Below are 13,172 nucleotides of genomic sequence, written 5' to 3'. Positions count from 1 at the left end.
AAATAAAATAATAATAATAAAAAAAAAAGGTGAAATATGAGTAGATGGAGAGGGTAACAGGACAGAGAGAAAAGCAGAATTATTTCATTTCTCTCTGGTTTGTTTGACCAACATTATTTTACCCCAAGTGCATGTTTTGAGGACTGATACTCCTCATCCCAGCAGCAGCAGCAGAGGCAGAAGACCCCTTTAGTTTCAGCTGTGCAGCCCCTCTGGCAGGTTAATGCAAGGAGTCTCGTGTCCATGTGTACAGTGGTTACAGGATCCCGATGGCTTTATTACCCTTGGGGCCCCCTCTTTGGTATGTCAGTGTCCTCCTAACCTGCAGGCACATGATGAAAATTCAACAAGGGTTTGTTGCATTTGTTGCTGTGGAAATATGAAGTCAGCTGCTTCAGTTTCAATGGGATTTCCCTCCTCCTCTCTCTCCCCCTCCTCTTTTTTAAACATTTACATTGTTATCAAATGTCAAGAACAAGAGACATTTGTGACAGGGAAAAGGGGAGGGGATGCCCCCCACTCATCCATTCCCCTCTGCCCGTTTCCCCTCCACCCCCACCGCATTTTTTCCTGTTAACTATGCTAGGGCAGAGGTGGGGTGAGGGAATAAAAGCATTCCTGAATGTCTGGAGGAAAGAAAAAAAGATAAAGGGGGAAAGTGAAAGGGGAGGGGAAGAGTGGTCAGGGATTTGAACCGCCAGTGAAATTATGTTTCTCTAGCTCTCTTGTCCAGATAATAGTTAACTCGGGGTTAAAGATTAATAGCCAAGCAAAGCATTGTATAAATGGCTCGGCCGAGCTGAATGTATGTAAACTGCTTCCTGCTCCCCAGCCTGCCGAGCTGCCCTCTCTGCCGTCCCTCCTCATCAGCGACATGAGCAGCCTGCGGGCTCTGCTGCGCCGCTGCTGGCTGCCGTCCCTGCTGCTGCCGGCGCTCCTGGGCCCTCGCCTCGCCGCCGGCGTGGCCCTGCAGCCCGTGCACTGCGCCCCGTGCACCCAGGAGAAGCTCGCCCTCTGCCCGCCCGTCGCGCCCGGCTGCCCGGAGGCTGCTCGGCAGCCCGGCTGCGGCTGCTGCCAGACCTGCGCCCTCGGGCCGGGACAGCCGTGCGGGGTGTACACAGCCCGCTGCCGCCAAGGGCTCCGCTGCCACGTCCCTGCGGGTGAGCCCCGGCCCCTCTCCGCCCTCATCCGGGGGCACGGGACGTGCCTGCCCGCCAGCGAGGCCGGAGGGATGCGCGCGGCGGAGCTGCCAGGTACGGCGCGGTCGCGGCCCCGCTCCGTGCCGGGGAGCTCCTGCGCCCCGCTCCTCCCCGGCCGGGCGGGGGAACGAGGTCTTTCCAGGAGGGATGTGCTTTGTGCCAGGGGAAAGGCTGCAGGCGCTGGAAGTCACAAGCCTGGGAAAAAAAAGTGTACAAAGTTAGGCACTTGCTGCAGAAACAGGGAAGGCAGGCAGCGTTTTCAAGGCGAACACGCTCAGATCAGTGCGAGGCAGGCAAAGCAGGCTTTTATGCCACAGACAAGAAGATGAAGTGTTGCAATGGGACGATGCAGGCTAATCAGACTGAGGTTTCTGGGACTCTAGAGATTGTTCTGCTTTAATAGTAAATAGCAACTAGAGTGCTACAAATGTTTTCTAGATAGGCATTGCATTTGGGTTCATTTTCAGAATGAAAAGTATATTAAATAGTGCATTGCTAACCAAATTTCTTTGAGCAAAAAGCTGTATCAAGCATCTTATGCCAAATGATAATGACCAGAAACTTTTTCAGTGTTTATTATTATTTTTCAGTGTTTATTATTATTTTCACTGTTTATTAAAATTCTTACCATCATTGCTGCTATGTTCATGCAGCGGTGATGAAGGTAACTCAGTAGGCATTACAGAAATAATCATGGTTGACTCAAAATAACAATGGCCACTGGTGGTAGTAAATTGAGTTTCTCTTGTACTTGCGAAGGTGAGGAGTGGAGAGAACAGCAACTAAACTGAGTGTTTAAACCTCCATCAGTTAAAAAGCTATAATATTTGTTTTTATTAATTCTTTGCTTTTATTCTTTTTTTTTCTATTCCCTCCTCAATCTTTCTCTTCCATTTTTTTTTCCCATTGGATGATTATTTACAGCTTTGACCCAGCAAGTTATTTACACATGTCAAACTTTTAGCCCATGATGAGTTCCTGCTAAGAGAAGGAACTTTTGCTTCCAGTGGAAGAGTTCACACACTAAGTTAGGCATGGGCACGTGGGCCATGCTCAGGGAGATCCAAACAGCTTCTTCCACTCCCTAGCTATTTGTTCCACTGCAGGCCACCATGAGCTTCTGCCATATCTTGTGAATTTCTAGCCCTCTGTGAGGCAAGCCACAGAACAAAGTACAGGATGTCATGGATCAGGTCTGGATTAATTCATCTCCTAAATAAGAACTGAAACACATCATGCTGTTAAGACTCTAAATCCATTACAACTTTCACTCCAGTCTTTACTCATTTAGCAAAGTGACTACAACCCACTGTGGTCAATAAAAATTTTTAATTTTTAACAAACTAGCTGGAGCTTTATCTTTGGTATTAGTGTGATTCCAAATGTTCATAAAATAATCAGCTTGTTAGAGAACAGTTCACGTGTCCTATATGAATTTACAACAAAATGTTTAATGTAAATTAATACTCCTTCAAGAGCTAGTGAAGTGGATCTGTCTTAGACATTATATGTTTTGGTTGGTGGTTTTGATTTTTCTTCTTTTTCCTTATCTCACTTAAATATCATTCATTTCCAGACTCTATCGAACCTGAGGATATACCTTTAGAAAGCACTGAAATGACACAGGATCAGATGCTGAACTATCAGATGATGTTTCCCATAGGCCAGGACAAATCCATTCCCTGGAATGCCATCACTGCATATGAAAACATGAAAGCAAAGAGAATATCTGAACTCAAGAAATGGAAAGAGCAGGTAGAGTTTTTTGTTGTTGTTGTTTTCGTTGATTTTGTTTTTGTTTGCAAGCTTTTTATAGACCACTTCAGTAGAAGTTACTGATTCTGAATACAAAATGAAAATGTGCATGAAACTCCAACAGCAATACCAAAATGTTGGCATTTTGGATAGCTAGCAAACAGGCTTCTTTTGGAATGCCTTCATCAGATACCTGAGGAACAGGCAAAATGGCAGGAGCAATAAAAACAGGTGTGCGTCAGATCTGTCCAATACAGAGTCCTTGTAGAGTCTGAATCTTGCTCTGCAATTAATATCAGTTTACTACATGGTTCCTTAATTTCCAGAAACCCATATTACAATCTTGGAATTCTTTCTTGTTTTAATCCAAAAAAAAAAAAAAAAAAGATATTTGTGCCTGGTCCAGTGTTCAGTGAAGTAAAAAGGAATACTTACATACAAACATTGATGAGACACCAATGCAAACCAAAATATTTATTTCTTTCACAAGAAATGCACATAAAAGACAGAAAGCTCAGCAATTAAACTTCACTTTTACCTTCAGCACTGCAAAATTGCAGTGCTTAGTGGGCATGTGGGATGTGAGCACGTAGGTTCTGGTGCCACTCGAGGGCACCAAAGAACCACCGTTAGAGTAGTCCCGGGCAGGCCGGTGTAAACCCGCGCCCTGGCGGCATGAAACTGAATTAGGATTGTGCACGACGGAAAGCCTGCTTTCATAATGTTCTCTCTCTCTCTCTTGCACGGACGCATCCCTCAGCCTCCCCCCCCCCCCCCCCCCCCCCCCCAAAAAAAAATACACAACCCCCACTTCCCATCCCCAAAACGTAGGAAGCCTCACTCCACACCCAGAGCAGAATTTAAGCACCGATTTAGTTTGGACTATGCTTATTAAGTGCTGTTAGCTCCAATTCTGATTTTTAGGCTTCTGTTTTTCTGACCTAGAACTACAGATAAACCCATTGACTTGAATAGGACTGCTTATGTGAAGGGAGGTTTTGCAAAAGCAGAGGATGAGATTATTTTCGCTCCCAAATAAAAATATTTGTTCAGTCTTCTCCTCCCCTTTCATTCATTTTAACATGTTAGGCACTATTAATGAAGTAGTAGTTGTGACTTGAAAAAGCTGGAAAAGAGAGACATGCAAACAGTTTTTCATTCCCAGTTCCAGGTACTTTGAGTCTGGGTCTCGGAGCCACAGCAGTGCTCTCCACTCTGCTTTGGTGACGGCCATGTCCTGTACAAAAGATAACAAACGTTCAGATGTTTGCTCTTGTACTGTCTATATATGTCTTGCACCTATTCTCCATACATCAACAGAACAACCCAGACCATGGCAACCCAGAAAACGTGGCCAGCCTCACGTACACCAGCCTCCTAACATGCACCTCCCCATAATAGGAGATATTGTACCCTCTGAGCAGTAATGTGTTTACTCAGTACAGGTTAAATTTCCTTGTGTGGCAATTTAAGGACTTAAATCCTCATGTTTCTGAGGACAGAAAATACTTCAAAGAATAAAAACAAAGGCCTAAATGGAACATCAGAGTTTTCTGGCTGTGCTCCTATTGAAACATGTAGAAACTACATGCAAAGCAGCCTGGTGCAGACTGTATGACTAATAATTATTTTCAGCTTTTTTCTACTTCTATACTGATCACCTTTTTTTTTTTTTTTTTGGTTGGCTTCTCTTTCTGACTTCATTACTGACAATTTTTGAATGATATTCCTGCAGGGACCTTGTCAGAAGGAGCTCTACAGAGCCCTGTATAAATTGGCAAAGGCTCAGCAGAGAAGAGAAGGGGACCTTTACAAATTCTATTTGCCCAACTGCAACAAGAATGGATTTTACAACAGTAAACAGGTACGTGCTTTTTTCCTGTCTGCTCACAGCAGTGCTGCGAGTAGTCTGACATAGCCCTTTCATAGCCCCCTTCTCTCGAGCTCACAAGTTTGCAGCTGCTGGAAAATGTCGTGAAAACAGGGATACTTTGTAGTAGGAACAGATGGTTTGTCTTTCTCTTAAAAGCGAGCCGCATGCTCTGGACTGATAAAAATGGAGGCAGGAGTCTTCTCTGTTCACAGAACAGGTGTATGCAAAGCCTTCTCTAAGATCTTTTAACTCTGTCTGTTCCCAGGCCAAGTCAAGCTCCATGTAACTAATTTGTTAGCATATTCACAGTTGATGTTAATGCATAATATCCACCACATTGCCTGCGTTGTTCATTGTATATGTAAAAATCACTATGGAAATAGGAGGTTCTCAGCTCCCACAGTAAAATACATTTGCAGTGACAAAACTCTCTGGAGCAACATTAGCCTTCTAAAAGTACAAAAAATAACCACAGGTCATGCACACAAGTTTAGTAGGTCTGCATAAAGCTGTGTCACTGAGATTCCTTGTTTTAGAGCATGGCGCTATCGTGACTCACTGTGACCTGGGATCTAACCAGGCATGAACAGAAATCTAACTCCCCCTATCCCAAGAAAGAATCCTATTTCCTTCTGTGCATGAAGCATCAGGCCATCAAGCCATTGCTTTCATCTCTCTAGCTTGTATATTCTGCTTTCCTTCAGTTTTTTACACTAGAAGTCAGGGCTGTTTTATACTACTGTTTATCAAGGAGTGGGCAAATTGTTTTGCATTTGTTGTTGCTCTATGGTAGCTGAGCTTGGATCGAGGCTCCCTAATCAAGTGTGCTGGTTAGGGGCTGGGTCAGAGCAAGCATCACTACGTTCTAAACGAGTCCATGTGTGGCATTTCCTGAGTTTCCAGTCCTAGTTCTACAGCTCTACTTGTAGCATCCTGTAGTGAGTTTTCTCAATTACTTATTCTGTGTTTATTTATTTATTTATTTATTTATTCCTAATAATCCTAGTGTGAGACTTCACTAGATGGAGACTCTGCTGTGTGCTGGTGTGTCTATCCAAAAACTGGAAGAAAAATTCCTGGATCTCCAGAAGTGAAAGGAGACCCTGAATGCCAACAGTATCTCAGCTCACAAGAATAAAACTACACACGTTCATTCACACCAGGTTTTCTGTGGAGCTTGTTCTCATCAGGAACCATTTCAGTCAGGATCCATTCCAGTAAGCTAGTTATGGGCACCTGATTTTCAGCATACAGGTAGCCACATAAAGTAGCTTTTTTACTGTGCTGGCATTACTCTGATGCTCAAGTGACAGATATGAGCAACTGCAAGATCAAGTCCTACAGTCTTGTATATTACGTTTGTATAATATTATAGATACCCTCATATGTAAAGCTGTTGAATTATTTATTTTATAGTGAGTGTATTTTTGTCAGTGTCTTGTTACTAATTTATATTCCCAAACACTTCATAACTTTATGTGTAAATACTTACTTTATTGCTCTTAAATGCATGTGGCATGTTGGAGCATGTTCCTACTTAAAACTTCAAGTGGCATAAATCTTTTGGGGAAAAATGGCTTGTAAACTTGCATTTTTGTACTATGTATTTATAGATGTAAAAGTGATTTTTAAAAAATAGCTTTCAGTAGAGAACACGGTTAGGAACTTATTTAAAACTTATTTTGTTTATATATCATTGCTCTGTTTCAATGTCAAACTGTTTCTTAAAAAAGAAAGTCTAAACCTTGATTATATACTGAAGCTCATGATGTGACAGTATTTGTTTCTTTTTCCACACATATGCACAGGACATATAGCAGAACAACAGGATATTCTATGCCATAGGTGTAAATTGTTCACATGTTGACATTGTCATGTTATTTAAAATAAGCTATTAAATAATTTCTTCTACACACTCCCAGTCTCTGTTTCTGCAGCACAGCATACTTAAGTACCAGCTCTCTGGAGAGAGCAGACAGGGAACAGTGGACAGCAGGCAGGACAGTGTAGCAGGGGGTGGGAGAGTAGAGGGAAACACAGCCCTTCTAAATCTGCCTCCTGAGCTCCCAGCTCCATCTTTCCTCAATACGTTTTCTTCTTTTGCTCTTCCTGTCCCCATTCCCTTTCTCCTGTCCTTTCCAATACTGGCTGTGCTTTGCAAGCCTTTGTTTTGGGCAAAGAGCAGCCCCTAAGCAAATTTATTAAAAGGTTTGCTGGATAGGAAAGCTGTATGACTTTTTCAACTTGAAAGCCCAACACAGCAATATTAGTGTGTTTAAAAGATAACAGAGAGATTGGAAAGAACAATTTCTTGCACAGAAAGTCAGAGGTTGTAAAAAGGTGGCTGGGGAAAAGCCCAGCCTTACTCCTTTTGCTGAAAGCAGAGAAGAGAGTCCCTTGTGCTTAGGATGCAGTCCCTCTCCCAGATTTTTCTTCTGTTTATTTAGTGGCTGCAGGGAAAAAGAGGGAAGCAAGTGACTGCCTTGCCTGCTTCAAACTTTTTTTGTTGTTGTTGTTGTATTTCTTTTTTCCATGAAGAAACTGGTGTGGGAGTTAGCATGCCCCAAAGATGGAAAATGGCTGCACCAACCCTGCCTGAGAAAAGGGCCAGAGGGGCATTTTTAAAAGCTTGACTGGGAAGAAACTCAGAAAAAAAAAAAAAAAGAAAAAAAAAAAAAAAAAAAAACCTCCAGCAGTTTCTTGGCATGAGCTTTGGTTTTAAAATGAGAGAGGGAAGTTGCTTGCAGAAACAGCAAAGCTAAAGCATGGAAATCTCTGCTCTGAGTATTACATTTCAGTAGCATCACACTGTAGTTATTGAATGTGTTGGCAGTATTTATATGTCAGTGTTGATCCTATTGGGGTCTAGTAAATACTCTTTAAACTGCCCCAGATTTGAAAGTATGGATATGCTACTGCATTGCTTTGTAGAGTATGTTGCGATCTTCCCAGGAAAACATTGCAAAAGCTGTTGATGGCTTTGACATTATAAATAATTACAAATGTAACCTCCCTGTAGTGAACTACAGTGAGACCTGGCTAAACTTCATTGTAAAACTCTATTCACTATGTCAAAATGTTTGGCAAGCACTGTATGAAAATAATGAAGAATCAACGAATTTGAGCAGAACCTGAGAATCCTTCTACAGAGCACACCCACAGCAATGAACAATGGTCATATGGCTTTGCTGGGGGAAAATGGTGAGGAAAGGAGGGAAAATTGTATACTCACAGCTGTAGCACACAAGAGCACTCTGTTCTGTTCTCTCCCCATCAACTTTGTGTAGTGTTGATCTCTAAACAGCAGAAATTGGTTCTTTATGTTGGGATTTTTATATATAGGGGAAATGTTTATCGTATTAATTAATATTAATAGTACGTTAATATATTTGCATACATTAGTATTTTTGCAGTATAGCAATCCAGTGGACAGCTACCTCTAATGTTCGCAGGGTGGCAGGTTCACATCCTAGCTGCAAGAAATCAGAGTTTTTAACAGGGAAAGGTTTTAGGAAACTGTTTCTGGAAACTGTAATGGGCTAAAGTTGCGCCAGGGGAGGTTTAGGTTGGATATTAGGAAGAACTTCTTTACCGAAAGGGTTGTTAGGCATTGGAATGGGCTGCCCAGGGAGGTGGTTGAGTCGCCATCCCTGGAGGTCTTTAAAAGACGTTTAGATGTAGCCCTTAGTGATATGGTTTAGTGGAGGACTTGTTAGTGTTAGGGCAGAGGTTGGACTAGAGGATCTTGGAGGTCTCTTCCAACCTAGACGATTCTGTGATTCTGTGATTCTGTTTCCTTTAAAGTTAAGCACCAGGAGTGAAAACTACCTTGTACAGCATTCAGGCATGACAGACCAGTTTCTTACGGGAGTTTAGTTCCTTTTATCACACTGAAAGCAACAGGGAATGGGTGTCTCCTTATCTGCAATCTGGCCTTGTGTGACATCTTGCCAGGACTCACCAGGACAGATTTCATTTGAGCTTCTCTAGGCTGGGCTGTCTGACTTGGGCCAGACTCTTCTGTATGCTGGGATTAGGACTAATGCAAGGAGGCAAAGAAGGTATATTATATCTCCCCTGTTAGAGTGCTGCCAGGAGCTTGACCTACATTTAGACCATAGGTGCATGCGTTGTGATTTGTCCCGATTTTTATGATCAGCTTCAGTAATAGGATGAAAAAAAAAATCAAAGGCCTGTAATTTCTATTTTTTTATTATTATTTGTTTACCTATTTATTATTTACCTTTTATTTTTTTTGTTTGTGTTTTGGCATGTGTCAGCTGGCAATCCTGCCTCCAGCATGAGCCCACTGCGCCAGTCACACCTGTGCTAGCAAGCTCAGCCTGGTGGGACTATGTGGGGAAACAGGGAAGGTGCTGCAGGATGTTCTGAGCAGTTCAGGTCACCTGGAGTGCAGCTGGATTTGCAAAGGGAATATACCACTCTTTGTAATTTCAGCTCCCTGCCTTCACACCTTCTTGCACTACTCCCACCCAACCTGAAATAAATTAACTGGTGGGAAGGTATAAGGTAAGCATCTGTGTGTTTGGTTCATGTTATCTGAGAACACTACGTAGTTTGTGCTTCCTGCTGCCAAAACCCTGCCAGGTTTGTTGCAGCAGGGTTTGTTCCAACCATGCCTCCTCCTGCCCCTGGCCTACTGCCAGCTGGAAAATGCTCATAGCAAAGAAATGAGGTCAGTGCTCTCTGCATTTTATTTTCTACCCTCTTTTTTGAAGACAACCTATCTGGTTTTGGGCTCTGCTCATACTGAGTCTGTTCTGCTCACTATTTTGGGGTGCAGTGGAGACACATCTGTGTTGGTTAGTACTGGGGGGGGGGGGGGGTGGGGACAAAGACAGGTCCCAGACTTTTTATTTACCAACATTTTATATTTATACACTTCTTGGATGTTGCACTGAGAATCAGACAGGGACTCAGAATGCACAGGAAAGTGTGGTTTATGAACCTTATCCAACACTTAATTGTGTTTGGCACATTTGCCTTCTTGAAGATTTGTGTGGATGGTATAGAGTGAATAGCACAGTAGCAGGGTGGAGGTAAATAGAGGGATTCTCTTACTGATGTGTCACCACATATTATCAGGTCACATTTAAGTAAAGAGGTGGTGGGACAAAGAAGGGGAGGGTCTTACAGGAGTGCAGCTAGTTAGTTTTGTATTACCAGAAAGTACAGCAGGAGTCCAGACACAGCAGCACTTGCTTTCTGGTTAATGAAAATAGCTCTGATGATAGGTCTGTCAACAAACAAAGGCTTTATTTTATTTTCTCTCCTTTCCTCCTCCCTTGACCTGCCTCCTTTTGCACCAGGGTACAAAATCTATCTGCAAGTATGCTACTGCGAGGGCCCAGGGAAAGGAGCAACCTTCTGCAGGACTGATGCAGGAACAAGCTTGTTCATGGATGTAGAATTAAGGTCAAATGAACAAATCTAAATTTATCCCGTTCCAGATCTTGTGTGTTTTATTTTGCAAAACTTTCTGCTCTCCATTTGATACTCAGTGGTAGATTATCACCTCTGAGTGGCAGTAGGGGTATCTCAGCAGAGGTGAGGGCACTCAGCAGAAGGCAAGGCTGTGCACATGCCTGGCTCCTTGCCGCTTTTTTATGAACCACGCTTCCCTGTAGGGAGGGTGCCTGGCCAGCAGGCACAGCTATTCTGGCAGAGCCCCCTGCTGCAGATGCCCAACACAGAACCTCCTGCTTTCTATCTCCTCCAACTGCTGTTAAGCTAACAAAGAACAGTCCATTTGTGCCTGCACTGAGATTTTAATTGCATAATTATGCTAGTGATGATGTGTGATTATTTTTTTTTTCTGTCACCGATGGTGCTTTGTAGTTTGATGGTATATAGCTGTTGAGGTTGCTTGGGAAAGCGTCTTGGTGAGGGACGTCTTTGGAGTCCTGGAGCAAATGCAAGCTATATCATCATCTTCTTCCATATTTTCTCATGTTTGCATCTTCTGTTTATTGCTGCTTCAGCAGCTGAGCTGTTACCATTTGGATCCAGCAAGGGACCAGAGAAAGAAGAGCAGTAGCATGTCACTGGTAGCAGCTGTGGAAATATATGGCAAGATCTGAGGGCTGAAGGTTGCATGTGGCACCCCTGTGATAAAGCAATAATCAACTTTTCAAGCTCTGTCAGTTAGGTCTTTTTTACTGGGTGCGAGTTATGTGATATGTAGCAGACACAGGAAACATGTCTTCACCTTGAATATTCTCTGTGTGGCATAAGCAGGCAAAAATAACCTCTGTTCTCCAATTGCAGGAAGTGGGGGAAATGTACCCTCAGCCTGGTACTCGTAACCAAACTTCTTCACTGCCCCACTTTTGGAAGGTCTTACTGCACATGGCTGTGTGAAGCAGTCCCCCTCAATGACATTTTCTTCAGCTTGACAGATTTTTCTAGTGGAAATCTCAGCTGCTCTCTGTAGCAATAACTTTGCTGCCTTTATTTTTTCCATCACCACTCATGGAGAAAGCAGTGGGGTGAAATTAGCTATGACAGAGAAAGGCTCTCAAGGAATTTGGATATGTCAGCAGAAGTGGAAAGCCAGGATACATACTACAGAAGGACAAGCATTCTGCAAGGATAAACTGAGATTTGCAACATTATCCTTTGCCTCTCCTAATACCTGGTCTCTGATTTTTTTTTCTTTTTTTTTTTCCTCCCAGCAGTAACTTTCAACCTTGAAGTCATTTACATTTTTGAATATATGTATAGGGCAAAAGCAAAGGTTTATGTTTCTACAGCTGCAAAAGCTGAACTGGAAGAAATAATACAACATAAAATACAGAAAAACTTTTAAAACAAGAACTTCTGGTGAACAAGAAACTTGTGCTACTTACCATTTTACTGGGAAATTTTCTTTTTAGCAGAGGAAGATGTAGTATTTTCTCAACAGATGTATTATTTTCTCAACTGATGTATTGTGTAATTCAAACAATCTCATGTGCTAGAACTGCAGACACTATCCTACTGAAATATTGCTCTTCTAAAATCCTTAGACAGAATGAATTCTGCATACTCGCAGATGAAGATGTTACCAATACAGACCACAAAAAGCTTGCCCTTAGAATACACCAATACCCATTATTGGATCTTATTTTTGGACTGTGCAGGAGAAAAAAAAAAAAAAAAGAGGTCCTTTCTAAAGACACAGCAGGGCCACATACGAAATAGCTACCCATATAAATATTTGATTTTGAACACTAATATACATTGACACCCACAAAAATTGCTAAGCACTTTTCATAATTTAATTTGTATTGCTAATATGTAAAATCTCTGTGGAGGCATCCTTGATTACCCAGTTTTAGAGAGTAACTACAGATACCAAAAAATGATTTCCTAAAAGATTTGTAAAACCGTTACTTTAATTTAGGGCTCAGTTCTATAAAGAATTATGCTCCTTTCCCCTGTGCACAAATATCTAACGTTATTCCCTGAAGAGTGTGCATGCCAAAAAGGTGGAAAAGAATATTCTGAGGTCAAAAGACTATAGCACAGTAGATCTACTAAAGGGAACTTTCTCAATCAGTTTGAAAGATAGAATTTCTGCCTGCAGGCAGCTTTAACTTGCATTCTTGTCAATTAGAGGGATTTATGCAACTACTACTCTGGTTAAAACAAATACCACATGAATATGGGCTACATAAGGCATCTATGTAGCATCTAGGGATGAAGTATTCTCAAAAAGAAATTAGCGAGTTTTTGCAGTACATACATTAAGCTTTTGTAGTGACCTGCTGTGCAAATATTTAACATGTCAATAATGTCAACTAAGTTACAAGAATTTTTATGAGACTTCACAATGTTCACCTGGATTGCCTAAGATTCTTGAAAGAGCTTGTTAAGAAAAATGCTATCAAATGTTTACTTGAAAAAAACACCATCTGAGCTGAAGGCAGCAAAGGCACCAAAACAAGAGGTATTTTTCTAATACTTAGGTTCCATTTGTCACTAAAACCAAAGTCCTCCACTCACTGCAGCGCTTAACATGGAACGTTTCTAACCTGTGTGTGCAGAGAGAGATCTTCTGAACTGATACTGACCCATACATTTGCTTCATGCTGCACATATTCTGCTGCTTGAACTTAGCCCACAAATAATTTGTCTGAATTGCAGCTTGAATGCCATAGCCACGAAAAAAATCTTTGAGTAACATGCAGCTTGTCTGATGAATTGAGCCCTTGTCTTCATAGAAATAGGTATGTTAAAAAAAAAGAAAAAAAAATCACTGCTGATCCTCTTAATTCTAATGTTTTTGTTTGTTTTTTACATGGGGAAATATAGTTATTTTGTATTTCATACCAAGAATACCA

At 41.9% G+C, this 13,172-nt stretch overlaps 1 protein-coding gene across 1 annotated transcript; it reads left to right on the top strand.

Annotated features, from left to right (window-relative positions):
- Nucleotides 1–414: 414 nt before the first annotated feature.
- IGFBP1 (insulin like growth factor binding protein 1) lies at nt 415–6,743 on the top strand. Its single transcript, XM_048053446.2, has 4 exons — nt 415–1,253; nt 2,776–2,954; nt 4,690–4,818; nt 5,834–6,743. The coding sequence occupies exons 1-4, from the start codon at nt 875–877 to the stop codon at nt 5,963–5,965; spliced, it is 819 nt and encodes a 272-aa protein (XP_047909403.1). The 5' UTR covers nt 415–874; the 3' UTR covers nt 5,966–6,743.
- Nucleotides 6,744–13,172: the final 6,429 nt, after the last annotated feature.

Source organism: Anser cygnoides, chromosome 2, assembly GCF_040182565.1.
Source record: "Anser cygnoides isolate HZ-2024a breed goose chromosome 2, Taihu_goose_T2T_genome, whole genome shotgun sequence".
In the NCBI taxonomy this organism is placed as follows: Eukaryota; Metazoa; Chordata; class Aves; order Anseriformes; family Anatidae; genus Anser; species Anser cygnoides.
The sequence above is the reverse complement of the archived record's forward strand: the minus strand, read 5'-3'. Positions and strand labels throughout refer to the sequence as shown.